Raw genomic sequence first — 27591 nt, forward strand, 5'->3', positions numbered from 1 at the left:
AGCCTCCATGTAAGTCTGAAAACAGCTGGCTGGCAAGGACATGCACACTGGACTTGAGCTAGCGCAACGACTCATGTTCCGGTAGATATGGCTCCACATGCCACCTGTGGCACACACGCCATAGGTTCACCATCACTGCTCTAGACCAGTGACTTTCAACCTTTTTCGGGCCGCAGCACATTTTTTACATTTACGAAACCCTGGGGCACATTGAGCGGGGGGGGGGGGGCAAAAAAAGTTTAGACAAAAAAATTCTCTATCTCTTCCTCCCCTTCACTCTATTCCTTTCTTCCTCCCTCTTTCTCTCTCTCTCTCCCTTCCTTTCTTTCTCTCTCTCCATCCCTCTTTCTTTCTCTTCCTTCCTTCCTCTCTTTTTTGCTTTCTTTCTCTCTCTCTCCCTCCCTACCTCCCTCTATGTCTTTATCTCTCTCTCCTTCCCTCCCTTTCTCTCTCTCTCTCTCTTTCTCTCTCTCTCTTGCTTTCTCTTGTTTTTTCTCTCTCTCTTGTTCTCTTTCTATCTCTCTCTCGCTCTTTCTCTCTCGCTTTCTTTCTCTCTCTCTCTTGCTTTCTCTCTCTCTTGCTTTCTTTCTCTCTTTTTTTCTCTCTCCCTCTTTCTTTCTTTCTCTCTGAGCTTCGCGGCACACCTGACCATGTCTCGCGGCACACTAGTGTGCCACGGCACACTGGTTGAAAAACACTGCTCTAGACTATGCAAGGATTTGATTTGGAGATGAAAGATGGTTTAATTGAAACTCCAAATTAACTGCCAATTTGGATTGAATTGGATGCCCCCAAATCAATTGATTGATTTTGAAAGCCTCATGAACAAAAGCCCTGCCTTTAATAATTGACTGTTTTAAAAGAAATCAGTTGAATTCAATGATTTGAGTCAAATAATCAATTCTGGATCAAATCATTTTTTTCTTAATTAAATCCAATATGGTTCCCCAAAGCTTCAACTTGAACATTGTTCTGCTCTTCTCATTGTGATGCTCAAGCTGAGCAATTCCATTCTCCACCATTCATTCAGAACTGAAGAAGTTGTTGGATGAGGAGTGAAATACCTACCTTTTGAAAAATCACCTTTGGGACAACCACGACCTGGATGACTGAAAACCTCCATAGACATGTAGTGGAGGATATTGTCCTTTGCAATATTAACAAAATATTTAATCACCAGTCTGTTCAAATTCTGTACAAGGAACAGGAATGGTATCATCTTGTCCTTTGGCTCAGAGACCAAAACAATTTTAACAAAGTTCTTATGAAAAATATGTTAAATTGTCACCTTTATTATGATTTCTTGGGAGCTGTATAGAATTGGGTTTTTTTGCTTTTAACCACAAGGTACCTGTATTTATTTATTTTATTTATTTATTAGATTTGTATGCCGCCCCTCTCCGAAGACTCGGGGCGGCTAACAACAATATAAAAAGACAATGTAAACAAATCTAATATTAAAAGCAATCTAAAAAACCCCAATTTAAAGAAACACTCATACATACAAGCATACCAGGTATAAATTCTATAAGCCTAGGGGGAAGGGAAATTTCAATTCCCCCATGCCTGACGACAGAGGTGGGTTTTAAGGAGCTTGCGAAAGGCAAGGAGGGTGGGGGCAACTCTGATATCTGGGGGGAGCTGGTTCCAGAGGGCCGGGGCCGCCACAGAGAAGGCTCTTCTCCTGGGTCCCGCCAAGTGACATTGCTTAGTCAACGGGACCCAGAGAAGGCCAACTCTGTGGGACCTAACCGGTTGCTGGGATTCGTGCGGCAGATTCGTGTGTAGATTTAAATGTATGTTGTACTTATCAGAAGAATTTTCTTAGAATCAAGAACTGGAGGTGGTGATTTAAGTTATAAATCCCAACCAGTGTGTGAATCCAGATTAAAGCATCCGCAGCAGTTGCTTGAAACGTATCTATTGAAGGAGAAAGCAGCACGTCTATGGATGATTGATTCAAATAGGCTATTTGTGTGGCAGAAGCTGGAGAATTATACATAAAATCAGTCTGCAACCTTTTGGAATTTTTGAACTGAGAACTACCGGTAGGAGAAGTAAAATTAAGAAAGAAATAGACTAGAATAAGAGAGTTGGGACCTTTGACGTCTTCTAGTCATATGTTGAGGATTACCTGTATTCTTGTAAAGTGCTACTTTAGTCAGTTGAATAGTTTTATATTTGCTCACTTTTCCCACCTTCAGAAATGTTTTGCTTGTCAGTTTTGCTGGTTAGTAATTCCTAGACTTGTGTGAAGATCTAGAATTTCTATATCTTAGTTCAACTATTTTATTTCTCAATAATCACTTTGATATACAGTGATCCCTCGATTATCGCGAGGGTTCTGTTCCAAGACCCCTCGCGATAATCGATTTTTCGCGATATATTGGTGCGGAAGTAAAAACACCATCTGCGCATGCGTGCCCTGTTTTCCATGGCCGCACATGTGCAGATGGTGTTTTTACTTCCGCACCTGGGAAGACCCAGGGAAAGTTCCTTCCGCCGCCCAGCAGCTGATCTGCTCGGCAGCGCCGCAGCAGCGAGGAGCCGAAGATCGGGGTTTCCCCGCCGCCCATGCAAAGGGGAAACCCCGATCTTCGGCTCCTCGCTGCTGCGGCGCTGCCGAGCAGATCAGCTGCTAGGCGGCCGAAGGAACCTTCCCTGGGTCTTCCCCGCCGCCCACGCAAAGGGGAAACCCCGATCTTCAGCTCCTCGCTGCTGCCCGCCCGCCGCTCGCCCGCCGCTCGAGAGCAAGAGGGGGAGAGATAGAGAAAGAGAGAGAAGGAAAGAAAGAGATGAGAGAGGGAGGAAGTGTGAGAGAGGAAGAAGCAAGATAGAGAAAGAGAGAGAGAAAGAAAGATGAGAAAGGAAGAGAGTGACGTCATCGGGTGGGAAAATATTTTTAATTAATAGTTTTTGAAAAATCGCGATATAGTGTTTCGCGAAGATCGAGATCGCGAAAATCGAGGGATCACTGTACTTATTAAAGTAGAACTCTTTTATCCATTGTTATTCTGTTGGTGGCTTTACACTAGTGCAGTATTCTGCAAAATCTTTGAAACAGTCACCTGGATTAAAGAGGGAATCTGACTCCATTTAATTCAAAGTCTTGCCTCATCCAGATTCCTGGTAAATATATCTCTTCAAGAGTAGGTAGGAGCAGCTTAATTATCTAAAATAGCTTTGTTATTTAGCTAATAACTCCATTTTAGGAGGTGAGAGCTCAAGAAATGATCTGGCAAAAGTCTTGCAGATACTTGTAGATACTTGGGACTATCCTTTTGCACATATGATAAACTGGATTTTATTTTTTAAGACTTTAAAATGTGTCATTATGACAATTCAAGTGCCATGATAAGTCATATATTATGTTATGGAGATGAAAAAATAAGACCCTCTAGTGCAAAAGAAGGCTTATGTCCTATTTATAAGGGTGCAGAAGTGGACAATTGCAAGGCAGATCTTGAAATAGGGTCATTTTGTAAACTGATGTAATCTAGATACTGCAAGGCTCTGCAAAAAAAAAAAAATAATAGAAGAAGAAAAGATAATCAGCTTCCTCGGTTGAGGTTAGATCACTTTCAGAAATATTTTGAAAAAGAATGAAAATGAAAGAATAGCAAAAAGGAGATAAAAACGCTTGGGAAATTGCAAGGCAGACACAATTCAGAAATCCAAGAGAACATAGTTTTCAAATCCAAGATATAAATTTACCTTTGCTTCTGTGATCTACCTGAATTGATTCTCTTTTTCCCTATGATTTATCTGTCTGAAATTATTTATTCTAAGAAAGTTAGAATAACAGAGTTGGAAGGGACCTTGGGGATCTTCTAATCCATCTCCCTGCTCAAGTAGGACACCCTATACAATTTCAGGCAAATGGCTGTCCAATATCTTCTTAGAAACCTCCAGATCAATGTAATTGTTAATTACTATTAATTACCGCTAGGTGAGATCATCCAAGGGCATGGGGTGAGGTATCATCAATACGCCGATGATACCCAGTTATACATCTCCACCCCATGTCCAGCCAACGAAGCAGTGGAAGTGATGGGCCGGTGCCTGGAGGATGTTAGGGCCTGGATGGGTGTCAACAAGCTCAAACTCAACCCAGACAAGACGGAGTGGCTGTGGATCTTACCTCCCAAGGACAACTCCATCTGTCCGTCCATTACCCTGGGGGGAGAATCACTGGCCCCCTCAGAGAAGGTTCGCAACTTGGGCGTCCTCCTCGATCCACAGCTCACATTAGAGAAACATCTTTCAGCTGTGGCGAGGGGGACGTTCGCCCAGGTTCGCCTGGTGCACCAGTTGCGACCCTACTTGGACCGGGAGTCACTGCTCACGGTCACTCATGCCCTCATCACCTCGAGGCTCGACTACTGTAACGCTCTCTACATGGGGCTACCTCTGAAAAATGTTCGGAAACTTCAGATCGTGCAGAATGCAGCTGCGAGAGCAATCATGGGCTTTCCCAAATATTCCCATGTTACACCAACACTCCGCAATCTGCATTGGTTGCCGATCAGTTTCCGGTCACAATTCAAAGTGTTGGTTATGACCTATAAAGCCCTTCATGGCACCGGACCAGATTACCTCAGGGACCGCCTTCTGCCGCACGAATCCCAGCGACCAGTTAGGTCCCACAGAGTGGATCTTCTCCGGGTCCCGTCAACTAAGCAATGTCGCCTGGCGGGACCCAGGGGAAGAGCCTTCTCTGTGGCGGCCCCAGCCCTCTGGAACCAACTCCCCCCAGAGATTAGAACTGCCCCCACCCTCCTTGCCTTTCGTAAACAACTTAAAACCCACCTCTGCCGCCAGGCATGGGGGAATTGAGATCCTCTTTCCCCCTAGGCCTTTACAATTCTATGCATGGTATGTATGTATGTATGTTTGGTTTTTATATTAATTGATTTTTAATCATCAATACCAAATTACTATTGTACACTGTTTTATTGTCGCTGTTAGCCGCCCCGAGTCTCTGGAAAGGGGCGGCATACAAATGTAATAAATAAATAAATAAATAAATAAATAAATAATTGTTCTGACTGCCAGGAAATTTCTACTTAGTTCTAGGTTGATTCTGTCCTTAATTATTTTCCATCCCTTGCTTCTTATTCTGCCATCAGCTGCTTTGGAGAATAGGTCGGTCCTTTGTATTTTGTGGCAACCCCTCAAATACTGGAAGGCTACTATCATGTCCCCCTTAGTTTTTCACTTAATTCACTTAACAGCTGTCTTGGTTAGAAAGAGAAATTTGGGGCTTAATTGTGGTCGTAAGTCAAGAACTATCTGTACATAAGAATTACTTAAAATTGAATGCTAAATTGGCAGCATATAAGAATCAACAGAATTTAAAAGGGGTTGGAAAAATTTGTGGAAATGTAATGACTCTAAGCTGATGATATGCTTAACTCCACCACCACTCCAGCTCTGCCTGCTCTTTTCCTACATCTTGTGAATGATAACCATGACAATAGAGCCCTTCATGGCACCGGACCAGATTATCTCAGGGACTGCCTTCTGCTGCACGAATCCCAGCGACCAGTTAGGTCCCACAGAGTGGGTCTTCTCCGGGTCCCGTCAACTAAACAATGTCGCTCGGCGGAACCCAGGGGAAGAGCCTTCTCTATGGCAGTCCTGGCCCTCTGGAACCAACTCCCCCCAGAGATTAGAATTGCCCCCACTCTCCTCACCTTTCTTAAGCTTCTTAAAACCCAACTCTGCCGCCAGGCATGGGGGAATTGAGATCCTCTTTCCCCCTAGGCCCTTACAATTTTATGCCTGGTATGTCTGTATGTATGTTTGGTTTTATAATAAAGGTTTTTAACTGTTTTATATGCTGTTTTTATTACTGTTGTTAGCTGCCCCGAGTCTACGGAGAGGGGCGGCATAAAAATCCAATAAATAATAATAATAATAATAATAATAATAATAATAATAATAATAATTAGCACAAATTGGAATTATTCTTTGATTAGCTGCACAGCAGGACAAAATTCAATATTTATTTATTTATTAGATTTGAATGCCGCCCTTCTCCGTAGACTCGGAGCGGCTCACAGGAATATTGGATTGTCATATGCTGTTTTACTACTGCTGTTAGCCGCCCCGAGTCTACGGAGAGGGGCGGCATACAAATCCAATAAAATAAAATAAAATAAAATAAATAATAAAGACAATGTAAAAACAAATCTAATAATTTAAAAAACACTAAAAACCCCATTATTAAAAGCAAACATACACACAAACATACCAATAGCTGCCTCTTTCCTGCAGTGTCAGGAGTCATGTGTTTCGTTGAACATTTCCCGACTATTCTGGGTTTTAAAAGTAACTACGCTCAGTACGTGCGTCTTTAATGGAGTGGACCAAGAATTGGATGATGCTATGTCCACTAGACTAGATGGATTGCAGATACACTGTTCCATACGTGGTGTTGTTATGGATTTGTTTTTTCAAAGCCAGATATGAATGCCATTTTGTAAGTGTGCTGAAGTGAGTGACTTAAGATGGTTTGAGGGTTATTGATCACACTACATAACAAGATTGTGCATTTCAGAAGTTGGAAGATTGATGTGGCAAATGGAGAGAGTGGGGATAAGGATGCTGGATTCAATCGAAGTGAGACTAGGTTAAGTAAAAGCCCATCATTGTTCATTTAGGAAGCAGCGTTTCTATCAGAATCTCAGTGCAGTCGTTGCCTTTGCGTAAGGAACTACACGACACTGAAGACACTTTGTACAAAAGTTATGGCGTGAACAGAAAACTTAACAAGATGGTATCAAGATAAACAAGCTAGGAACTAAATAAAGCAAGGATCAATGTTTGGGGCAGCTAAGGTGACTAGGGAATTCTGGAAGTTAAAGTCCTCACATCTTCAACTTGCCAAGGTTGAGAAATAATAGTTTAGGACTTTAGGTGTTTTTGGTCTCCTTTTCCCTTCCATGGAGAAAAGAAGACACACAACAAAGTTAAACATGATGGGGAAAGATCTTAAGATTTGCCCCAGGCAGAGAAATTCTCCTGCATTTTCCCTCAAATTCGTATTCAAAAAGATGATAAAGTTTTCTCCCCGATGTCTCTGAAAAGAGAATAGTTTTGATGTAAATCTCCCAAGTAATGTATTACATTCTTGTACTTAGAATATAAAGGACTGTCCTTAAAGCAGTGGTTATGCTTTTCTACAGGTGGTCCTCGACTTATGACCACAATTGAACCCACAATCTCTGTTGCTAAGCTGTCTTGCTTAGCAACAGAGATTGTGGGTTCAACTGTGGTCATAATTTACGAAAGACAAGGAGGGTGGGATCAGTTCTGATCTCTGGGGGGGATTTATTCCAGAAGGCCGGGGCCACCACAGAGAAGGTTCTTCTTCTGGGGCCCGCCAGATGACATTGTATAATCGACGGGACCCAGAGGAGGCCAACTCTGTGGGACCTTATTGGCCGCTTGGATTCGTGCGGCAGAAGACGGTTCCGGAGGTATTCTGGTTTGATGCCATGTAGGGCTTTATAGGTCATTATCAACACTTTGAATTGCGACCGGAAACTAATCGGCAGCTGTGGAAACCATGGAGTGTTGGAGAGACGTGGGTGAATATAAGTAACCCCACAATAGCTCTCGCGGCCGCATTCTGCATGATCTGAAGTTTCCAAACACTTTTCAAAGGTAGCCCCATGTAGAGAGCATTGCAGTAGTCAAACCTTGAGGTGATGAGGGCATGAGTGACTTTGAGCAATAACCCCTCGTCCAAATAGGGCCATAACTGTGTATGTTTGCTTTTAATAATGGTTTTTTTTAGTGTTTTTTTAAATTATTAGATTTGTTGTACATTGTTTTATTGTTGCTGTGAGCCACCCCGAGTCTATGGAGAGGGGCGGCATACAAACAAACAAACAAACAAACAAACAAACAAACAAACAAACAAACAAACAACTAACTAACTAACTGGTGCACCAATTACAGGGAAATATCAGGGAATTTCAAAATGCTTTACCCCTGGACACCATGTAAGAAGTCTAAAGTTACCTCCCCCAATTTCATCCCCAGCAGACATATCTGCCTACAGCTCCTACATCTTTCAGTATGGCCAATACAGATAATCCTCGAGTTACAACAATTTGTTTAAAGTCACAGTGGCACTGTAAAATACTGTCTTAGGACCCCTTTTCAGAGCTTACAACAATTACAGCATGATCCCATGGTCACTTGATCAAAATTCAGATGTTTGACAACTGACCCATATTCATAATGGTTGCCTGGACTCCAGGGACATAAGCAACTTAAAACTAAGGAGAAAATTCCTTACAATTAGAACAATTGATCAGTGGAACGGCTTGCCTACAGAAGTTGTGAATGCTCCAACACTGGAAGTTTTTAAGCAGATGTTGGATAACCATCTGTCTGAAGTGGTGTAGGGTTTTCTTCCTAAGCAGGGGGTTGGACTAGAAGACCTTCAAGGTCCCTTCCAACTCTTTTTGTTATTATCCCCTTTTGCACCTTCTGACAAGCAAAGACAGCGGGGAAGCTAGGTTCACTTAACTAACTTAACAACTGTAGTGACTGTAGAGGTTGTAAAATTGGACAAAATTCATATTACTGGAATTCACTTAGCAACATTCGCTTAGCAACAGAAATTTTGGGCCCGATTTTGGTTGTAAATTGAGGACTGTGGTCATTATGGTGAACGATGGAAGTTCAAGTTTAAGGTCTCTGTAGCAAAGAGCTTTACTTTAGAGAGTTAGGAATTATAATGTGAGAATTTTGATGACTATCTGACTATTGAAAATGTAAGGATTCTAATAAACTGTATTAAAATCAGATGCTATGTAATTTCCATTCTTCATGAAACTTATGAATTATGTATGTTTATAGCAGATGTGTAACAGTGGAAGAATATTTTAGTAATCAGGAAAAAAAATCCTCTCTATACGATTTTTTAATGTGTCTTTCTAGGAAAATAGATAGTTTCTAGGAAAGAAGCCTAGGATTTGGCAGAGGAAATAATGTCTTGATGGAGATATTAACAGTAGATATAATAATAAAATGCCATTTAAGAATTATGAGTCACCCTAGAATTTTAAGAAGTAAATAGCAATAATTTGCAGGCCAGTCTTCTTTTTGGAAAAAAAAAATAAGGAGATGTGTGAAGGAATAACACTTGCTCAATCAATTTATAAAGCTGGACTTTTTGAGAATAATCTTAAAAAATCTGTTTTGGATCTCACATAATTACAAGGCCTGTTTTCATTACAAAATTAGTGGTTCTCCAGATAGCCACGAGCCTGAAAGATATGGTAGATATGACAGTTTAAGACATAGTTATTATCCGAGACCACCTTCTGCCGCACGAATCCCAGTGGCCGATTAGGTCCCACAGAGTTGGCCTTCTCCAGGTCCTGTCGACTAAACAATGTTGTCTGGTGGGACCCAGGGGAAGAGCCTTCTTTGTGGCGGCCCCGGCCCTCTGGAACCAACTCCCCCCAGAGATTAGGACTGTCCCCACCCTCCTCGCCTTTCTTAAGTCACTAAAAACTCATCTTTGCCGCCAGGCATGGGGAAATTAACACGCACCCCAATTGTCAAGGTTGGTGTACGGTTTGATTGGATTGTATGATTATTTTACTATAAGGGTTTTAAATTGGATTTTTTAAAAATTGGATTTGTACACTGTTTATGTTGTTGTGAGCCGCCCCGAGTCTTCCGAGAGGGGCGGCATACAAATATAATAATAATAATAATAATAATAATAATAATAATAATAATAATAATAATAATAATTATTATTATTATTATTATTATTATTATTGGAGTTGCAAAAACTTTTTTCTACATTTGAATAATTAGACTATTCCTGCATACCACTATATATATTATTATTTGTTTGTTTTTTATTTGTTTGTTTGTTTGTTTGTTTATTTGTTTATTATTATTATTATTATTATTATTTATTAGATATATAATTACATTTAATTATAAATACATTTTATATAGATAGTCCTTGATTTGCAACCATAAATGAGACCAAAATATCTGCTAAGTGAGTTCTGTTCCACTGCAGTTGCTAAGTTAGTAACACAGCAAACAATCCAACAGTATTTAAGAAAATAAATAATCAATTAGTAATCAATAATAATTTATTAATTTTATTTGCTGGCTGACTTCTAGTAACTTTATTTTATTTATTTATTTTATAATATAGTATTGTATTGTAGTATGTTTAACATAATATAAGTATAAAGTAGAGATAGAAAAGATAAAAAAAGACATTAGGACAGAAACGGTAGGCACATGCACGCCCCTTACAGACCTCTTAGAAAAGGGGAGAGGTCTATTGTAGATAGTGTAAGGTTGAAGATTTTGGGATTGGGGGAAGAAACAACAGTGTCCGGTAGTGAATTCCAGGCGTTGACCACTCTATTGCTGAAATTGTATTTTCTGCAGTCTAGTTTGGAGCGATTTACATTTGGTTTGTATCTATTGCGTGCTCTTGTGTTGTTGTTGTTAAAGGTGAAGTAGTGACTAACGGGAAGTACATTGTGATGTATGATTTTGATGAACAACAGTTAAATCAATTCGGAGGCAGCATAGTTGTAAATTTTCTAAACATAGTAATTGAAGTCTGGAGGAGTAAGGTAATTTGTTGCGTGAGGAGGAGTGGAGGACTCTTCTTGTGAAGTATTTCTGGACTCCTTCAATTGTATTAATGTCTGTTATGCAGTGAGGATTCCATATAGGTGAGCTGTATTCAAGAATTGGTCTGACAAATGTTTTGTATGCTCTGGTTAGTAGATCGGTGCTTCTAGAGAAGAAGTTTCGTAGAATTAAGTTTGTGACTCTTAGTGCTTTTTTGGCAATGCTGTTGCCGTGGGCTCTGGCACTTAAGTCATTGGAAATGAGTACTCCAAGGTCTTTGACTGAGTGAGGGTCTTCTGCAAGCCCAGTTTGTCCAAGTGTGCATTTAGTATTCGGAAACTTCTAGAATAAAAGTCCAAAGATCATGCAAGGGACAAAAATAACTGAGGCCCTACGTAACAATTCCATCATAAAACAAAGACTGTGATAATTAAGGATCCTTCGTATTTTTGAAAGGCTGACTTTCAAACCTAGTTATTTGTAACCCCAGAGTTAGTACCTGCGAGATAAGGTCCACTTACCTGCCCAAAGGAGTATATGCTTATTGAACTGTGGGAAACTGATTTTGGATAATAGCCATGGAAAACTTGGTCGTTTTCAGAAAATCTGAAATGTGGAAGGAGGTCAGAGGATATCTTGCAAGCTATCTTGCTGAAATAGCATGCTAGGCTGGTAATATTTTTTCAGTGCTCACAGGCTCCTTCCTATTTTTTCACGCCTTGGCTGCAATCCCTGCAAATTCACTGTGTTTCTTTTGCCCTTTGGAATAGGATTTTAGGGATTACTTTAAAGGAGGGCAGGTAGCTTAGGCTGTAATTGCTTCTGCAGAATGCAAAATGGCTTTGCAGAATTGTTTCCATGTTCTAGTTTCATGACGAGAAATTCAGGACAGAATTTATGAAATCCTGTGAAAGTTTTGACCGACTTTGACCTGAGTAGACTGGAGAATTTATTAAAAGAAGCAAACATTTTTTAAATTCTCTTTTGATTGTGCAACTGCTGATCTAAAACAAAATGCACATTACTCCCGAGAAGATTTTCTGCTTTTTAGGGAGGAGGGATGTTCATGGATACAAACAGGGCATTAATTTCAAAAAAATCAAATTTATGCCTGTAAAAAATTAGCACATAATAGCTCTCAGCTCAACATAGCCCAGTCTCTAAGATTTAGCTTTCCCAATGCAAAGAGCTTGTTGCCTGTGATTCAGAAAACGTAAATCAGTTCCTAAGAGGGCAACTGAACATCTAATCCTATTCTGCATCATTGAACTATGATGGCGCAGTGGTTAGAATCAGCGGTGGGTTGCTCCCAGTTTGGCCCAGTTCAGTGAACTGGTAGGAGTAGGAGGAGAGCAGCTCTACAGGGAATCATTAGAACTGCCCAGAATATCCTTGGGCTCCAGCTACTAACCCTAGATGATATCTTCACATCTCACTGTTTTATGAAGATGCACAACATTCTCAGAGACTCTTCTCATCCTGCTTACAATCTTTTTGGACTGCTGCTTTCTGGAAAACAATTAAAACACTCTGAAGTGATATATAAGTCTAGGTGCTATTGCTTCAATCCTAAACCTGGTTTATTCATGGGGAGAATTCTTGCAATGGTTTCTCCTGTATATCAACCTGCAGATACAGGTGCCTTACACCCCCCCACACACATTTTGGAGAGCTCAGAGAGAGTTCTGAGTTAACTTTCCATTTTCAGATTAAAAATATGGTATATGTCATTCTTTGTCAAGTAGACCAGATATTTACTTGACTGATTTTTGCAGCCTTATTTGAAAGGAAACCATCACAAAAACAACATATATGATAGGAAAAAGTGTTCTCTTTCTAGTGAAATATAAATGAAAATGATTGAATATGAGAAAACAGAGCTATTTCATCATCTTCAATTATCTTCATTAGATAGAGCAAGTTTTCCCCCCTATTGCTCTCTGTTTTCTCACCTTCAATCATCTTCACTTTTATTTCATTAGAAAGAGGATGTTTTTTTCTATCACATATGTTGTTTTTATGATGGTTTCTTTTCAAATAAGGCTTCGATTTCACCTGGTCCACTTGACAAAGAATGGCCCATATACCAGTCATAGTACAGAAAGAACGGTAGAAATTAGAGAAACTACTGCATGCAACACAAATTATAGAACATAACATTGACAGTCATTCTCAGGAGTTCTGAAAGTTCTTAAAATGATTCGGTAATCCTGACACAGATATTGTAGTTATGCCCTATAAGCATTTTCTTGCATTATTTTTTTAAAAAAATTAGCATCCCTTTTATTGCTGCATATTCCAGCTCGCCCCTTAATCAACCTATAAACACCCTTCTCTTTCCGTCACCTATGCTGTAGTGATTTTGCCTTGCACAGGCTTGCTGAACAGGGTGAGCATGAAAAGATAGCTGGCATTGCTTTTTTATCTTTTATCTATGCTGTAGAGGCATGAGATGGCTGGTTGCACATTCCTTTCTGCCACAGCCATGCTGTTTTGCTTTATAAGCACCTTGTCACATCCAGAGATAGCTAAGTTCTACTCAACACCATCGCACCCAACGTGAGGAAAAAGGAAAAAAACGGACGGGACGAATGCTTGAAAGAAAAGTGGCTACTTCTCGGCTGCAAAAACAGTGCATCATTTCTGGGCATAATAAATGCTTCAGACATTCTTTGGTTATTCTAAGCTGGGATGACCACGTTTAGCAGAACTTCCTGCTGTGTAGGAAAGTAGAATCCAAAATGTAAAGAGTTCCTGGATCTCTCCCTTTAGTGGTGGGGAGTCTCCATACTTGGCAACTTTCAGACCCAACTCCCATAATTCCCTGGCCAGAATGTGTTTGGTGACCCCTGCTCTAGAAAATATTTATTTATTTTTATTTATTAAATTTGTATGCCGCCCCTCTCCATAGACTCGGGGCGGCTCACAACAGTAACAGAAAACAATATATAATACAAATCTAATAATTAAAATTAAAAAACCCATAATTTAAAAAACATGCACACAACATACCATACATAAACAGTATAGGCCTGGGGAAGTTGTCTCAGTTCCCCCATGCCTGACGACAGAGGTGGGTTTTAAGGAGTTTACGAAAGGCAAGGAGGGTGGGGGCAGTTCTAATCTCAGGGGGGAGCTGGTTCCAGAGGGTCGGGGCCGCCACAGAGAAGGCTCTTCCCCTGGGACCCACCAAACGACATTGTTTAATCGACGGGACCCGGAGAAGGCCAACTCTGTGGGGCCTAATTGGTCGCTGGGATTCGTGCGGCAGAAGGCGGTCCCGGAGATATTCTGGTCCAATGCCATGAAGGGCTTTATAGGTCAAAACCAACACTTTGAATTGTGACCGGAAATTGATCGGCAACCAATGCAGACTGCGGAGTGTTGGTGTGACATGGGCCAATGAATAATGCTTGAAACCTAATGTTTTGCCAGAAACCTCGATTTTGTTTGGTAGTCTTGCAGGAAGGAAGGTTAAGACTGTGATGTGGAATGGAGCATTTTGGGATGTTCACTTAGGTTGCGAATGTAGCAAGGAACACTTTAGATTGTTGCCTTTGAGTAAGTGATTATTTTGTGCGTGGCCATTTTAACCATGAAGGCACCTTTATGACAATGCTCAAAATGTGCTTTCAAAATTCTAAGTGAGATGTTTCTGTCTACAGATGCTCACTTCTAGGATGTGGGTGAATTCGATGACCTGCTTGTTTTGAGTCCATTGATATGGGTATTGCTTTGAGGTTCTTGGAACATCCTTGGCCAAGTCACATGAGCGCCAAGCCACTCCCACCTAGTCACATGGCTGGCCAGCCATTCCTACCCAGTCACATGACCATCAAGCCACACCCACAAAATAAGCCATGCCCACAGTGTAGTAGTAAAAACTTTGGTAGCCCTTCGCTGAGAGGCAGGTAATATCAATCTCTCCCTGCCCAATTCCCGCATGAGGCCACAGACTTGGTTGGTAAGACCACAAGAATAGCCTGATTGGGTCAAGCCAAGATCTCTTTTATCCCAGCCATTCGTTTACAGACAGTCCTTGACTTACGACCACAATTGAGCCCCAAATTTCTGGGCAACAGAAATGTTTCTAAGTGAGACACTGGTTGTCAGTTTTGCCAACCTTTCTTGCCACAGTTGGTTAAGTGAATAACCAGAGTTGCTAGGTTAGTAACATGGTTGTTAAGGGAATATTACTTCTCTATTCACTCTGCTTGACAGAGAGTCTACGGAGAGGGGCGGCATACAAACCTAATAGATAGATAGATAGATAGATAGATAGATAGATAGATAGATAGATAGATAGATAGATAGGATCAAATGCCCCATCATAAATATGAGTCAGCTGCCAAGCTGATCTGACTTTTGATCATGATGCACGATGATAAGTGTGAAAAATGTCATATATCACTTTTTTCAGTGCCATTGTAACTTAGAAACATAGAAGATTGACGGCAGAAAAAGACCTCATGGTCCATCTAGTTTGCCCTTGTACTATTTCCTGTATTTTATTTTAGGGGAGATATATGTTTATCCCAAGCATGTTTAAATTCAGTTCCTGTGGATTTACCAGCCACGTCTGCTAGATGTTTGTTCCAAGCATCTACTACTTTTTCAGTAAAATAATATTTTCTCACGTTGCTTCTGATCTTTTCCCCAACTAATCTCTTGTGCCCCCTTGTTCTTGTGTTCACTTTCCTATTAAAAACACTTCCCTCCTGGACCTTATTTAACCCTTTAACATATTTAAATGTTTCGATCATGTCCCCCCTTTTCCTTCTGTCCTCCAGACTATACAGATTGAGTTCATTAAGTCTTTCCTGATATGTTTTATGCTTAAGACCTTCCACCATTCTTGTAGCCCGTCTTTGGACCCGTTCAATTTCATCCATATCTTTTTGTAGGTGAGGTCTCCAGAACTGAACACAGTATTCCAAATGTGGTCTCACCAGCGCTCTATATAGCAGGATCACAATCTCCCTCTTCCTTACTTGTTATACTTCTAGCTATGCAGCCAAGCATTCTACTTGCTTTCCCTACTGCCTGACCACACTGTTCACTCATTTTGAGACTGTCAGAAATCACTACCCCTAAATCCTCCTCTTCTGAAGTTTTTGCTAACACGGAACAGCCAATACAATTCTCAAATTGAGGATTCCTTTTCCCCAAGTGCATTATTTTATATTTGGAAGCATTAAACTGCAGTTTCCATTTATCTAGTAAAAGTAACTTAAAATTTAACTTATTAACTTCAAATAGTCACTAAGCGAACTATTATAAACCAAGGACTGTTCAATTCCCATAATCCTTATCAGTACATGTTATATTTATCTTTTGCCTATTACTATATGCGTAAATATTAAGTTACTCTTTATAAATATACTTTTGATCCTGATGCTACATGAGTGCACCCCCGATACATCCTAAATAATCTCCTATTGGCCTCTTGTCCTGGTGTCAGAGTGCTGGGGTCTATTTATCCAGATGTAGAAAAATAGCATGTGGAGAATGGTGGATTCTAGCTTAGACACAACTGTCCCAAAAATCATACATGCAGACAGTTTAGAACCATTTAGACTGATCAAGCATATCATATATTTTTTTCAGCTTCCGCCTTTTGTTAATTGAAAACACTGATTGATTACTGCATTTCTATTACAGAAAACTACTTCATTAAAGAGGGCACAACAGAACCATTACTGTGCGGCAACAGTACAGATGCTGGGTGAGTTTGATTTGATCATATTTTGAGAAAACAGTGACACTGACAAACCTCTGTTGTTATAACTAGATCTTCTTAGTTTTCCTAATGTTGTTCAGAAACCACGATTACGTCATATGTGTTGCCATGTCATTGTCACAAATCATGTAAATTATTTAATTTGACTTATTTGGACAGTGATATATCAATATGTGTGAACTCACTTCTCCCCTATCCCTTTATAGATGTACTTCTTTGTTGGGATTGTTTGCATGGAATAAGTTTCTGAAATAAACTTATTTATTTACTTATAAAGTAAAACAAGTTCCTGGGTATTTCACAACAGGAAGCTTGGTTAGATATTTTATTTATTTTCATTTATTATTAGACTTCTATGCCTTCCATTTTGCCAAGGCGACTCTAGGCGGCTTACAATCATATAATTAAAACACCACGTTAAATATTAAAGTGTTAACACATTAAATAAGAACCACACAATTTAAAAAGTCTGATAAAAAGTGTTTAACCATGATAGAAAGAAAAGGAGAAAAGACCACAGGGAGAGGAGATGGGTCTGATTACAAGTAGTTCTCAACTTACGACCACAATTGAGCCCAAACTTTCCATTGCTAATTAAAAAAGTCATTAAGTGAGTTTTCCCCCTCTTTACAATCTTATTTATTTATTTATTTATTTATTTATTTATTTATTTATTTATTTATTTATTTATTTATTTATTTATTTATTTATTTATTTATTTATTTTATTTATTGGATTTGTATGCCGCCTCTCTCTGTAGATTCGGGGCGGCTAACAACAATGATAAAAACAGCATGTAACAATCCAATCCAATACTAAAATAACTAAAAAAAAACCTTATTATAAAAACCAAACATGCGTAAATTGTAAAGGCCTAGGGGGAAAGAATATCTCAGTTCCCCCATGCCTGATGGCAGAGGTGGGTTTTAAGAAGTTTATGAAAGGCGAGGAGGGTGGGGGCAATTCTAATCTCTGGGGGGAGTTGGTTCCAAAGGGCCGGGGCCGTCACAGAGAAGGCTCTTCCCCTGGGTCCCGCCAAACGACATTGTTTAGTTGATGGGACCCAGAGAAGACCCACTCTGTGGGACCTAACTGGTTGCTGGGATTCGTGCAGCAAAAGGCGGTCCCTGAGATAATCTGGTCAGATGCCATGAAGGGCTTTATGGGTGATGACCAACACTTTGAATTGTGACCGGAAACTGATCGGCAACCAATGCAGACTGCGGAGTGTTGGTGTAACATGGGCATATTTGGGGAAGCCCATGACTGCTCTCGCAGCTGCATTCTGCACGATCTGAAGTTTCTGAACACTCTTCAAAGGTAGCCCCATGTAGAGAGCATTGCAGTAGTCGAACCTCGAGGTGATGAGGGCATGAGTGACTGTGAGCAGTGACGCCCGGTCCAAATAGATTTTCCTTGCCAGTGAATCACTGCAGTTCTTAAGTTAGTAACATAGCTGTTAAGAGAATCTGGCTTCAATTGCCAAGCATCCAAATTTTGATTATGTGACCCTGAGCTGCTGCAAAGCTTGTTAAGCCTGAAAACCAGCCATAAGTCACTTTTTTGAATGCTGTTGTAACTTCAAACAGTCACTAAACCAATGGTTGTAAGTTGAGGATGATCTGTAGTTTATGTTTCTCCATCTCTCCAGTTCTCAGAAATTTTAGGTTGTATCCAAAATACTGTAGCTGAGTTGATGTAGACTAAATTTAATCGCACTGAAATGTAATTTAAATGTATGCATAATTTATTGCATGAATTTCAGTAAATAAAATACAATAGACTCTGATGGCTGTTTTCTTGGAAGTAGAGTTCACTAAGTTCAATGAGACTTCGTTTCTGTATTGATTTCCTTGGAAAGTACAACATTATGTATGCTTATTTGAAAAAAAAAAAAACCCTTTAAGTCCAGTAAGTCTAATGGTTAATTTTGTATTTTTGACTGCTGCAATTCAGTGGAGCAATTCATGATTGTTAGTTTGGCTCTAGATGGCAGTCACACTTCAGAGGGTCAGTGCAAATGGCAAAGATGGTCATCCAGTCATGATAATAACATTATCTGCAGAAAAAGCTCAGGTTACGTTGCTAATATTTTTCCCAAGTCTATATTCCTAGTATTTTTCCTCTTCCTCCTTCCGGAACTAGTCAATATGCTTGTCCTGGCACTCGGTTAATAATTAAAAAATGAGAATGCTAGAAAAGAGAAGGGAACAGAAGAAGAAAAATAATTGAAATAGCGACATGAGAGAAAAGCAAGAATGAAAACGATGCATGATTAATTCCAATGTTGTTGCTTTCAAGAAACAGAGCATATTTTTAAAGGTCTTTGAAAAATATGTCTACGATGAAATTTTAAAAGAATTTCCGTGGCAGAATTTTAAAGGAATTTCTAAGGAAATCTAAATGCCACAGTTGCCTTGAAATAAAATAAATAAATAAAACTGACATAAAACTATCCTGAGGTGTATAAAAAGCTTTCTCCATTGTGTAGAGTTTGAATTAAGGAGGTTCCAATGAAAAACTCACAAAGGGCGCTGGAACAAGGGCAGGCATATTAGTAAAGTTTGCATTGTGGTGTACAGATAATCCTCGACTTATAACCATTCAATTAGTGACCCTTAAAAGTTACAACAGCACTGTACTTACAGCATCATCCCCATTCTCACATAGCAATAGCATTTAGACTTGTATTTATCTATCTATCTATCTATCTATCTATCTATCTATCTATCTATCTATCTATCTATCTATCTATCTATCTATCTATCTATCTATCTATTAGATTTGTATGCTGCCCCTCTCCGCAGACTCGGGGCGGCTCACAGCAGTGATAAAACAGTATACAATGACAAATCTAATATTAAGTCTAAAATAACAATTTTACATTAAAAACCTAAAAAAAACCTTATATAAAAACATACACACAAACATTCCATACATAAAACTACATAGGCAAGGGGAGATGTATACTGCTTCACAGTGCTTTATAGCCCTCTCTAAGTAATTTACAGAGTCAGCCTCTTGCCCCCAACGATCATTTTGTCCATCTCGGAAGGCTGGAAGGCTGAGTCAACCTTGAGCCTGGTGAGATTTGAACTGCCAAATTGCAGACAGCTGGCAGGCAGCAGAAATAATAATAATTATTAATAATAAAAATTTATTAGATTTGTATGCTGCCCCTCTCCGAAGACTTGAGGCGGCTCACAACAATAACAAAAACAATATAATAGTAATACAAATCTAATATTTAAAAAGTATATATAAAACCCCAACAATTAAAACCATAGCCTGCAGTACTGCATTCTAACCACTGCGCCACAGCGGCTCTTGATCCAAATTCAGACGTTTGGCAACCTGCATGTATTAATGATGGTTGAAGCATTTGGGGGCCATATGATTATCATTAAGAGCATCGGTGGTGCAGTGGTTAGAGTGCAACTCTGCAAGCTACTTCTGCTTCTGCTGATCACCGGCTGCCAGCAGTTTGGCAGATCAAATCTCAGTTGGCTCAAGGTTGACGCAGCCTTCCATCCTTCCAAGGTCAATAAAATGAGGGCCCAGATTGTTGGGGACAATATGCTGACTCTCTGTAAACCGCTTAGAGATGGCTGTAAAGCACTGTGGAGCGGTATATAAGTCTAAACGCTATTGCTATTTGCGATCTTCCCAATTGGCTTTTTCCAAGCAAAGTCAATGAGGAACGCTGGATCTACTTAACAATTGTTCGTTCCATTTAACAACTGAAGTAAATGGTAAATGATTTAGCTTTACTAGATAAAAGGTCTAAGCAATGGAAACTGCAGTTTAATGTTTCAAAATGTAAAATAATGCACTTGGGGAAAAGGAATCCTCAATCTGAGTATTGTATTGGCAGTTCAGTATTGGCAAATACTTCAAAAGAAAAGGATTTAGGGGTAGTGATTTCTGACAGTCTCAAAATGGGTGAACAGTGCAGTCAGGCGGTAGGGAAAGCAAGTAGGATGCTTGGCTGCATAGCTAGAGGTATAACAAGCAGGAAGAGGGAGATTATGATCCCACTATATAGAATGCTGGTGAGACCACATTTGGAATACTGTGTTCAGTTCTGGAGACCTCACCTACAAAAAGATATTGACAAAATTGAACGGGTCCAAAGATGGGCTACAAGAATGGTGGAAGGTCTTAAGCATAAAACGTATCAGGAAAGACTTAATGAACTCAACCTGTATAGTCTGGAGGACAGAAGGAAAAGGGGGGACATGATCGAAACATTTAAATATATTAAAGGGTTAAATAAGGTCCAGGAGGGAAGTGTTTTTAATAGGAAAGTGAACATAAGAACAAGGGGACACAATCTGAAGTTAGTTGGGGGAAAGATCAAAAGCAACATGAGAAAATATTATTTTACTGAAAGAGTAGTAGATTCTTGGAACAAACTTCCAGCAGATGTGGTAGATAAATCCACAGTAACTGAATTTAAACATGCCTGGGATAAACATATATCCATCCTAAGATAAAATACAGAAAATAGTATAAGGGCAGACTAGATAGACCATGAGGTCTTTTTCTGCCGTCAGACTTCTAAGTGATAACACTTATCATCCATGGCAAGCAAAAGTATAAAATTGGGCTTTACCACCTTGTTTAACAATGGAAACTGGAAATTTTCAGCTGTGATTGTAAATTCAGAACTAGCTGTAGTTAACTGTGCGAGCCTTAGAAAGAAATGCTGGTTTTGTTTTGCTTTTTGGTTAAAGAAGAGCTAACTTGTATGATACCATTTTGAAGCATTTTTTTTTTGGCATAAGTTCTGAATGGTTTCACGTCCCTATTGGGCATTATCAAAAGACATTTTCGGTTGATTGCTAATTGGCTGTGACATTGCTAGGGTCAAGGAGACAATGGGAAAATGTGCCCTATGTTCTCATGTTAACCTTTCTTCTGAAAAAATTTCTCCCGCTTTAAATGTAGCCATCTGTGGCTCTTTTAATCCCCCAGTACCTTCCGTCATTCTTTTCCACCGTACCAGGTAGCAGCATTTTGGCTTGTTCTTCTCTCTTGACGCTGATTTTAAAGGAATTGGATGTACTGATAGTTCAAACTTACTACAGCATGAAAAAAAGGGACTTACGACCATTTTTCATACTTATGAATTTTGCAATGGCACATGAACAAAATTGGCATACTTGACAACTGACGTGAAGAGATTGTCCTTAATTCACATCTGCAAATGAGCTCAATGTTCCTGTTACGAAGCAAGTTGGTTATTAAGTCTTTCTTGCCACTGTTGTTAAGCGAATCACTGCAGTTGTTAAGTTAGTTAATACAATCGAAGGAGTCCAGAAATACTTCACAAGAAGAGTCCTTCACTCCTCTTCATGTAACAAATTACCCTACTCCTCCAGACTGCAAATATTAAATCTAGAAAATTTACAACTACATCGTCTCTAAACTGATTTAACTGTTGTTCATAAAATCATACATCATACTCCCTGTCAGTGACTACTTCACCTTTAACAACAACAACACAAGAGCACGTAATAGATACAAACTGAATGTAAATGGCTCCAAACTTGACTGCAGAAAATATGATTTCAGCAATAGAGTGGTCACCGCCTGGAACTCATTACCTGACTCTGTTGTTGCTTCCCCCAACCCCAAAATCTTCAACCTTACATTATCTACAATTGACCTCTCCCCTTTTCTAAGAGGGGCATGCATAAGTGCATTTATGTGCCTAATGTCCCTGTCCTACTGTCTTATTACCTTTTCTATTACTACGTTCTACTTACGTTAATATATACTATAATACTATACTTGTTTGACAAATAAATAAATAAAATAAATAAATAGTAACACCATTTTTGTGAATGTGACTTCGCTTGATAGAAAATTGCAAAAGGTGATCCCATGACCTGGGACCCTGCAACTGTCATAAATATGAATCAGCTGCTAAGCATCCAAATTTTGATTACATGACCCTGAAGATTTTATAGCAAAGGTCGTAAGTGTGAAAACAAGTCATAAGTGACCTTTTTCAGTGCAATTGAAATTGAACTGTTGTAAGTTGAGGGCTGCCTGTATTTATAATAGCCTCACTGTCTTAGAATCATGTGATCACTATTGGTAATCTTCCCAGCCAGCTTCAAACAAACAAAGTCAATGGAGGAAGTCTGATTTACTTAATTATGTCCCAATTCACTTAACAACTGCAATTATTTCCTTAACAACATTGCCAAAAAAGGTCATAAAATGAGGTGCAATTGATTTAGCAACTGCCTTGCTTAGGCACAGAAATTTTGGACATAATTCTGGTGATTGGTCAAGGACTAGCAATGCTACCCTAAAGGCTGACATTCCTTTTTTCAAAAATGTTCTAGGAGAAGGTGTTAAAATGGAGGGACATACAACCTGGGTTCCGAAAACTTCATATGTTGTTGACTTTAAATTTTCTCCTGGTTTTGTCCAACAAAGTTTTGGCAAGTACAAAGAAGAGAAATTGAGGCACCCTAACAAATGGCAGATGTAGCAAAACACCTTTGACAATTGCATCCTAATGGTAGTTAGTTCGTATAGAAACCTTAATTACCTTTATTCTCTCTTGAACTTCAATTTTCATTTATAGATTTAGCCAAAAGTAATTTTTATGCTCTATAAGGAGATGCATTTTTCTTCCTTTGGTTTCCAAGCTTATTGTTTTTCCTCTTCTATAAATACAAGTAATTTAGAAAGAAAATGAAGCCTTAGAAACTTAGAAACTCGGTGCAATTTTAAAGGAGAACTATTTCTGTTGTTGTTGCCAGGGCTTTTCTTTAGAAAATCCCTCAATGTATTTTTGTTAAAAAACAAACATACTTTAGGACACCTGTTAGACACGATGCAAAAGTGGCCATAATTTTTTCCTAACCGAAAAAACACAAAAGTTTTACATATAAATTATTTCTTATGGTTCTTTCCACCCCGACCCCCCAATTGCAATCATTCTTTTTTCTAAGATTGTAGTGACTAAATTAAGAAGTTGGCTGAAAGACAGATCTTGGCAATGTTAGTTAGGAGTTTGAACAAAGCTAGAAACAAACATTTGGTAATTGTCTTTTTTGACTGGTGCAAATTCAAAATGTGTTTAGAATGGAAGAATTGGATTGATGTAGTCACACAGATTTTTCTTGTGGACCATTACCATTACCTGGGCATGAAAGGTAGAGAAAATGTAGGCTGGAATTGATTTTATCTTTTGCTTGCTTTAATTTGAAAAAACTGAAGAATTTGTTGACCTCAAAAGTTTTTAAATAGCAGTTTTAAAAGAAATATTCTGCAGAATCGATCAATGAACATCTACCAATGTTGACAGCTGCTTACTGGCTTCTAAAACTATAAGCAGCATCCACTGAACAGATTGAATACACGTAGTCCTTGACTTACAACCATTTGTTTAGTGACCATTTGAAGTTGCAATGGCATGGACAAAAGTGACTCATTTTTCACACTTATGACAGTTTGCAGCGTCCCAAGGGTCACATGATCAAAATTCAGATGTGGTGGCAATGGATTCATATTTACGACGGTTGCATAAGATCATGTGACCTTCTGAAAAGGAAAGACAAGCCAGATTCATTTAATAACTGTGTTAGTAGCTTAACAACTAGGGATTCACTTAATAACTGTGGCAAGAAATGTCAGAAAGGGGAGTAAACTCACTTCACAACTGACTTTCTTAGCCACAGACATTTGGATCTCAAGGCTGGTACTGAGGACTACCTCCTCTAAGAAACTCCTAGGTTTTGTCTGAACACATCTATCTATCTATCTATCTATCTATCTATCTATCTATCTATCTATCTATCTATCTATCTATCTATCTATCTATCTATCTCCCTACCTACCTACCTACCTACCTACCTACCTACCTACCTACTGTTCTGTCTGGGTCACTCCGGAAGCCAAGACCAACCCAAAAAGAGAAGCCAGACACACTGGTAAAAGGCAAAAGCAGTTTATAAAATTCAAGAAAAACACAGGTAACAGAAAATGTCCTTACAAACAGGAAAATGCTGTATCTTCAAATATATCCACGAAGGCAAAAGTCCATGCAGCAATACAGGATTCTTGCTGCCAAGACGAGGCTGTAGATAGCAGACCTACACCTCCCACGGGTCTTCCAAACTGCTGGGCCACAAGCCAGGAACAGAGATGCCAAGAACAAAGCAGGACACCGTAACTCCAACTGATAACACTCCACATGGCTTCAAGGGCTTGCCTGCCTTTTAAACCCTGCTAAGGAGGACCACACCCAAGCCCAACTGTTCCTAATTCAGTGCTGATAATACTTCTTTAGTTGCTCCTTTCTTTGATCTGAACATCTCTGTCGCATGTCAATGATGGCTTGTGCTTCATCACCTAATGACTCCAAGCTACTGGCTGGGGAGAACCCCCCCCCCCCCCGGGGCTCTCATGCTGTTCTCCTTCGTCCCATTCCTGGCTTTCCTCTCCCCCGTCCGACTGCTCATCCCCCTCCTCTTCGCTGTCATCCTCCTCCAGGCATGGAGCCAGCAGAGACACAATCGGTCCCTGAGCAGCCTCAGGCTGAACCACAACACCTGCCTACCTACCTACCTACCTATTTTTTTCCGCCCTTCTGCTTAGACTCAAGGTGGCTTACAACATGTTAGCGATAGCACTTTTTAACAGAGCCGGCCTATTGCCCCAACAATCCGGATCCTCATTCTACCCACCTCGGAAGGATGGAAAGTTCAGTCAACCTGGAGCCAATGATGAGATTTGAACCACTGACCTGCAGATCTAGCAGTCAGCTTTAGTGGCCTGCAGTACTGCACTCTACCTGCTGCGCCACCTCGGATCTGCGTTACCCTACCCGCTAGGGCAAGGATTAAGGCTGTATTGAATATGCCTACTCTACTGCTACTCTATTACTCAATGCCTACTCTACTGCTTCTTGATCTTGATCTTGTTCTGATTTCCTAAGTCAAGCTGTTTACACAGACTCTGATTGAAAGGTTCAGTGAGGCTAAAGTCACAATACAGAGATCAATGGACTATGTGGCTTTATAACTGCTGAATGATTCTTGGGGCAAATTCAGTTTTTAATCACAGCCTTCTAGAACAGTGTTTCCCAACCTTGGCAACTTGAAGAAATTTGGACTACAACTCCCAGAATTCCCCAGCCAGCAAATGCTGGCTGGGGAATTCTGGGAGTTGAAGTCCAAATTTCTTCAAGTTGCCAAGGTTGGGAAACACTGTTCTAGAAAAGTACATCTAGTGCTCAACTGAACAAAAGTTTTTTTTTTATTTATTTATTTATTTATTTATTAATAGAGTTGAAAGGGACCGTTAGGTCATCGAGTCCAACCCCCTGCCTGAGCAGGAAACCCTACAGCACCCCAGCCAAATGGAAGTCCAATCTCCTCTTGAAGGTGTCCAGAGTTGGGGAGTTCACCACCTCCCCTGGCAGGCAGTTCCATTGGTTGATCGCTCTGACCGTCAGGAAGTTCTTCCTTATTTCCAGGTTGAATCTCTCCTTGGTCAGCTTCCAACCATTGTTCCTCGTCCGGCCCTCTGGTGCCCTGGGGAATAAAGAGACCCCCTCCTCACTGTGGCAACCCCTCAAGTATCTGTAAACTGCTATCATGTCCCCTCTAGACCTTCTTTTTTCTAGGCTGTCCATGCCCAGTTCTCTCAATCTCTCTTCGTAAGTCTTGGTTTCGAGTCCCCTAATCATTTTGGTTGCTCTTTTTTGCACCTTCTCCAGAGTTTCGATGTCTTTTTTGTAGTGAGGTGACCAGTTTATTTAGTCACTATTCAAAATCACAATTAATTACAATTACAGATTTTAAATTACACTATTCAGAATTTAGCAGCACTAAAAACTTTACTTATGACTGCTTTATACATTTACTGACCCTTATAGCCTTGATAAAATATTCATCCTGTTGCAATGTGTTGTGACTGTAGCTCAACAGCCATGAAATCAGTGTGCTGGTCCCTCTTCTTTGAGGTTAAAACCGACCCAGATGCTTACGATATCTGCCACATCTTTTTGCTAGTTGTTCACCGTCCTTTCCTTTCTTAGCCTATCACCTACGTTTATCTCACTTGCTTGTAGAGCAGAATGTATGTAGGAAGACGGCTGTCACAATATATGTATTTTGCAATTTCATTTAACAACTAGGTCTCCGGTTTAACCATTTTGCTTCAGTAGAATTTCCTCCGTTTCCATTTAATGAGGTCAGACCTGAATAGATTCAACACAGAGGGAAGGTTGCAGGTCCTGTCAGCTAAGGAGCTTCATCTGGGCTCCAGATTCTGGTGTGTGTGTGTGTGTTAAGTGGTGGCCCTTTTTTGCTGTGGCCACTGCTTTATTTATTTATTCAACTTCTATCCCACCCAATCCCGAAGGACTCAGGGCGGCTTACAACAATATTAAAAACACAATATAAATGGACGCAAAGCGATAAAAAGAAGTCAAACATTGTCTAAAATTAAAACATTATCTAAAATTAAAACCCCATAAAAAGTTATTTAAAAAGGACAGTCACAATCGTACACATGCACACCATTCATAGAGTTGGACATCAAGGATGTAAATTTATGCCATCCAGGCCTGTTGGCAAAGCCAGGTCTTCGTCGCCTTATGAAAGGCCAGCAGGGTGGGAGCAGTATGGACATCAGGCAGTAGTTGGTTCCATAGAGCCAGGATCATCCTTTCCACTTAAAATGAAATAAAGTTTGCTTTGATCTCTTCTCACTTCGTGGAAGTTATATGCTGTTTTTATTACTGTTGTGTTAGCCGCCCCGAGTCTACGGAGAGGGGTGGCATACAAATCCAATAGATAGATAGATAGATAGATAGATAGATAGATAGATAGATAGATAGATAGATAGATAGATAGATAGATAAAGTCTCACAAGACCTGGTTGTGTCATTAGACCTTGAGACCCTAGTTACAGACCTGCAAAATATGAAATGGCTCCATCATACAGGTAGTCCTTGATTTAGGGCCAGGATTAAGCTCAACATTTCTGTTACTAACGGAGACATTTATTACATGGATTTTGCTCAAACCGCTCCAAACTCGACCGCAGGAAATACGACTTTAGTAACCGAGTAGTTGATGCATGGAACTCTCTACCAGACTGTGTGGTGTCATCTCCTAACACCCAAAACTTTATCCTTAGACTGTCCACTGCTGACCTCTCCCGATTCCTAAGAGGTCAGT

At 39.8% G+C, this 27591-nt stretch overlaps 1 protein-coding gene across 2 annotated transcripts in view; it reads left to right on the plus strand.

Moving 5' to 3' along the window:
* Positions 1 to 27591, plus strand: part of LOC139154386 (sodium channel protein type 5 subunit alpha-like) — a 408716-nt gene that overhangs the window by 110601 nt on the left and 270524 nt on the right. For both annotated transcript variants that reach the window (XM_070728917.1, XM_070728916.1), the window contains exon 7: positions 16300 to 16363. In XM_070728917.1, the coding sequence (XP_070585018.1) occupies positions 16300 to 16363 (64 nt within the window). The remainder of the gene's footprint in view (positions 1 to 16299; positions 16364 to 27591) is intronic.

This window comes from Erythrolamprus reginae, chromosome Z (assembly GCF_031021105.1).
Source record: "Erythrolamprus reginae isolate rEryReg1 chromosome Z, rEryReg1.hap1, whole genome shotgun sequence".
NCBI lineage: Eukaryota > Metazoa > Chordata > Lepidosauria > Squamata > Dipsadidae > Erythrolamprus > Erythrolamprus reginae.